The sequence below is a fragment of the Penaeus vannamei genome, unplaced genomic scaffold (genome assembly GCF_042767895.1).
Source record: "Penaeus vannamei isolate JL-2024 unplaced genomic scaffold, ASM4276789v1 unanchor5125, whole genome shotgun sequence".
In the NCBI taxonomy this organism is placed as follows: Eukaryota; Metazoa; Arthropoda; class Malacostraca; order Decapoda; family Penaeidae; genus Penaeus; species Penaeus vannamei.
The window spans coordinates 10,001-14,862 of NW_027218104.1; the positions used below are offsets into that span (position 1 = coordinate 10,001).

Below are 4,862 nucleotides of genomic sequence, written 5' to 3' on the forward strand. Positions count from 1 at the left end.
CCAAGATGAATATTGTCCTCATTTCTCGCACCCAGTCAAAAGCTTGAAAAAGTTGCTGCCGAAATAAGTAAGATTTTTCTCCTTATTTTTTCATTGTTTGATTTCTCCAAGTTGTTGCATGATTTTTATTGGTGTTTAAAGATTTTGTTTATTAATATTTGTTTTGTTAAACTAATAGGATGTTTGATAATATTTGTAACTATTATTGTTTTAATGTCATTTCAGCTATTCTTATAAAATCTGTATCTGCAGTTAGATTCTTAATGAAAAGATAGGTTAATATAGGATGTCATATCTTCTCTGATTTGATTATTTTTCACAGGTGAGGAATTTGGTGTGAAGACAGAAATTGTTCGGGCTGACTTTTCAAATGGTCAATCTATCTACGAGGATATTTCAAAGCATCTTAAAGACAAGGAAATTGGTGTCCTAGGTAATTAACAGTAAATCCCATTTCTGTGAACGAGCATTTTAATTAGAAGAGGAATGAGTGTTATTCATATGTGCATGCACGCATATATTTTATGTAGTTTATACTTTGTATATTTTTTTTTAGGACTGATTTATGTTTGGTAAGCAAAAGTTAGAAGAAGCCCTTACCCCCCTTCCCCCTTTTACTAACTACTGCCTTACCCTAATTGCTCCCCCTCTTTCCCTTCACAACCATATTCTCTTACAGGGCTATACAGCTTTTGATCTCTAGGTGTAATACATTTGTTCTAATCATTAACACTTTTTTACCCTTTTTACTACAATACTTTTCCATAGTGCTCATGTTGTCTGATGTTTAGCACATTTTGTTTTAACTATTAATCATCAACCATTTGCCTGAATTCTAAGCATCTGTTCTGATTTTCTAAAACTACAATGTCGTATATCTTTTGTGAGAAATTATGAATTCATCAGAAATTATTATGTACATCTAATTAAGATTAGATTACAGTATTACAAATTATAATAACATTTGAATCCAAGGCCTGAAAATCAGTTTTATAGATCTTAGCAGAAGCTCATAGTGGTTTTCAAAGTGAATTTATTTCACAGACTTACCATGACTACATTCCAATCAAATATATTTGAAACTTGTTGGATGGCAAATAGATAGTCTCCAATAGTCTTGTAAAAACTAATAAGATTCCACCACATTTATATCAAGATAGAGCTTGGAGAGGTTTATTAGGTGCCAATTGAGTGCCACAATATGTATACATTAGAGGTATCTTAGCATATGTGCCAATGAGCACAATTCCAAAATTGCAAGGTCAGTGATAGAAGCTTGGGGTGTCTTCTTGATATTTATCATCAATATGAAAATGTTTGAAACCAAAGCATGTACTATTTTTCCAGTGAATAATGTGGGAGTAATGCTTCCCCGTCCAATGAAATTTGGAGAAGCATCAGAGTTCGACATCTGGAGTCATGTTAACGTCAATGTTGCGGCAGTACTAGCTATGACAAAACTAGTTCTACCTGGAATGGTGTCCCGACACAGAGGCGCCATCATCAACCTTGCTTCAATTGCAGGCACACATCCACTACCCCTTATGGGAATCTATGGTGCAACAAAGGTATGTCAATCAAAATGGGAAAAAATAATAGTATGACTGTCAAATGTTGAGTGCATTTGCTGTTTATAGTTTATTAAAGTTTGAATGCCCATATACATTAAAGAAGATACTGCAGAAATACCTGTATGGTTGTTAATATATTTATTTTTAGAACATTTGATATATTCACAGTTCATATAGCAAAGGAGTTAAACATTCTAATAATGAACAATGATTCATGCAAGGTTATGTAGTTTTGCCTCAACATTTTCCAACACCTCCCATGATGTGTACAAGAGGTGAACAGAAATAAGATTACCCTATCCCTTTCAGGCTTTTATTGATGACTTCTCCCAGGCACTGGAATGGGAGTATCGCAGCTCAGGAATCACAGTTCAGACTGTTAACCCTTCTTATGTGTCAACCAACATGACCAGCTTTTCGGATCTTGTTCATAAGCAGAGTTAGTAATAATACTTTTAAGATTGATTTGAATCAGGGTGTGGCATGTAAATGTTTGATTTATTTAATAACTTTTTCATGCATAAGCTTAGCATTGTATGTAAAAAATCGTCAAACTTGATCTAAGCTTACCTAACCGACCCATACACATGCACAATCCACAATAGTTTTGTTTTGTCAGTAATGTTAACACACAGATGGCCCCACAGTCCCTAGTTACCAAGCAGTCAAATACTAGACTTTTTCCAGAAATTGAAGGAAAAGACTAAACAGTTGAGATCAGCAGTGGACTCTTAGTTGACCAAGCAGTTGCGGAAGCCATCTATTTGTAATCACAGTTAACAAACAAAAGCACAGGAGACATAACGTATACATACCCTCTTGGCTGCAATAGGATTTTTAAGACTCATTTTAAGGGTCTTTTAATATGATTATTTATTAATGATTCACGTCATAGTTCATATTCACTATATCTAACCCATCAAATGAAGTGAGGAGGAAATTTGCATATTATATAAGGTATCCAAACACATACCTAGCATCCCCCCCCCCCCCCAATGATACACTCAGCTGAATATACTGTGTGAATAAGAATATTAATTGAATTTTTCTTCATCCAAAAGATCCAGCAGTCCCAACAGCTGCAACATTTGTGTCTCATGCCATTGCAACCATTGGGTATACTTGTCGTACAAGTGGGTACTGGATTCATGGAATTGCAGTAAGTTCCATTATGGATGTTTAGAAATTATTACTATTATTTTTATTGTAATTATTATAACTTATCGGCATTACTATACTAGTATGATTATTGTTTGATGTTTTGCTTGGAGTATGTACAGTATTGTATAAAACTTTCTCTACATAATATTCTATACATAGGTCAGCAAAATTTTGTCCAAATTCTTTCACTTTTATTAAAGGAAATGGTGAATATAAAGTAGAAGTGCACATTTTGGGTAAAAGCTTCCTTCTAGATGTGCACAAGCAGTGTTCACTCAATTAGTTTGATATTTGTTTAGTTTTGTTCACTCTTTGAATATACATAGATCTTGAACACTGCAAGATATCTAATCCCTAAGCAATTTTTACAATAATTTATGGTATGACTGTCATGAAGAAAAAAACTCAATTAGGTAACATCAGTGATTAAAATTTCTGTAGGTAGACCAAGCCTTAGTGCTAAGATACCTTATATGTTGTCTCTTGATTTCTGGTTAGTAACCCTTCAGTGATGGGTACAGCTATTGCCGTCATGACAATAACAATAATAACTATACAGCTTAGGCTTAGCCACAAAGTCTAGTCAGACCCCATCATCATAGGGTTAAAAGGGGATGTTTCCAAATTGGAGAGAGTGATGTTTTCAAAATCTAGGGAAGCAACATTACTCCTGTTTTCTTTTCCTTTTCCTTTTCCTTCCCCCTTTTTTCTCCATGTCTTTGTCTTTACCATTTTCTTGTCACCGTCTGTTTTCCTGTTTAGTTTATTAAGTAACCCCATTTGATTATGCAACCTTACTCTCATTGCAGAAACATACTGTGGAAAATTACTGTCCAAAGTGGCTCTTCATGTTCGCCATGTATATGTGGAATCTCCTCTTGCTACACAATCTGAAGGAGAATAAGGAATGAGGCAGTAAAGGGGACCGAAATGAATGCAGCACTTTATATTATTTCACTCAAGTAAATTGCTCTCTTGAATTATATAATAAATATTTCATATTTCAGACAGTACTTTTTTAAGTATTTTGTGTACTCATATTAGTTCTAGCATTTTTACGAGTGTGATTTTTTTCTTTTTCTCTCATACAAATCCGTTATTTTTTTAGTTATTTGATGTATAGTAAAGCCATTATTTTATTTTACAGGAGTTATACTCGTTGCATTTTTTGTCTGTTGTCCTGAGTCTCAAACTCAAGGAAATTGTATTTATAATAATTAAATAAGAATTAACCCTTTGGATCCAGTTGTGTCGCAGCAATCACATGGCCAAAAATACGAGCAGTAGGTTTCGTAAGTAGCCATTTAGTCTGGCAATATGGCACCTAGTCCGGGCACATGCGAACACTTGTGCAGTGACAAGACTCAATGCCTCCTCTTTGTACAGTTATTTTGCATAAACCTTTTTAGCTTTTCTGCCATTTCCCAATGTCCATGTTTGTCTTTCGATCTGCTTTATTCATATGGTAAAAAATTATTTTCTTTGCACAGACTCCACATCATGTCTCTATGTAGTAAATAACTTGGTGCAAGAAAAAATAAATAGGTAACATTTTGTTCTTTGTGTCAAATATTTTATTTTTTCGTTATTATCAACTTTCTGTAATACAACTTGCACTGCCAGTCACGACAGCCAGGAATATGATGCTAAGCATAGAAATGCATCCTTCCTGGTGCCAGCACTCTTCCAGTCAAATTTCTTACTTACTTATCAACAGAAATAATGCAAAAGCCCCCTTCTAAACACCAAGCGAGTTAAATCACACTCCATGAGGTTTGTGCACTCATGGCAAGTCTTTTCTGTCACTCTTGCCTTCGTTCATGACGGCAAGTTCGAGTGACCTGGCCCTCAACCAAAATTTTTTAATACGGGTCACCTGGATCAAAGGGGTTAAGTAAATTAGCCAAGAAAAAAATCTTTTTGTATGTATATATAGTGCATTTAATAAGGTTTAGGGTTTTTTTGATTTATCTTGTATTGTTAAATTAAATACTTGATAATCCTTTTGTAATAGAAATGTTGTTTTCATTTACCTTTACTTATTTTTCTCATTTAATTTTTGGTTTTTAATTGGTATACTTGAGAATGGAAGATTATGTTGCAAAATACATGCATTTTTTTGTTTATGGA

General features: G+C 34.0%; 1 protein-coding gene across 1 annotated transcript in view; it reads left to right on the forward strand.

Annotated features, from left to right (window-relative positions):
- LOC113808051 (inactive hydroxysteroid dehydrogenase-like protein 1) overlaps positions 1 to 3,745 on the forward strand; it is a 5,885-nt gene extending 2,140 nt beyond the window's left edge. The window contains 7 exon segments of the mRNA XM_027359375.2: positions 1 to 32; positions 34 to 67; positions 323 to 433; positions 1,348 to 1,568; positions 1,881 to 2,010; positions 2,633 to 2,730; positions 3,542 to 3,745. The exon segment at positions 1 to 32 is cut by the window's left edge and continues 57 nt beyond it. Coding sequence (XP_027215176.2) covers positions 1 to 32; positions 34 to 67; positions 323 to 433; positions 1,348 to 1,568; positions 1,881 to 2,010; positions 2,633 to 2,730; positions 3,542 to 3,643 — 728 coding nt within the window. The 3' untranslated portion in view covers positions 3,644 to 3,745.
- Positions 3,746 to 4,862: the final 1,117 nt, after the last annotated feature.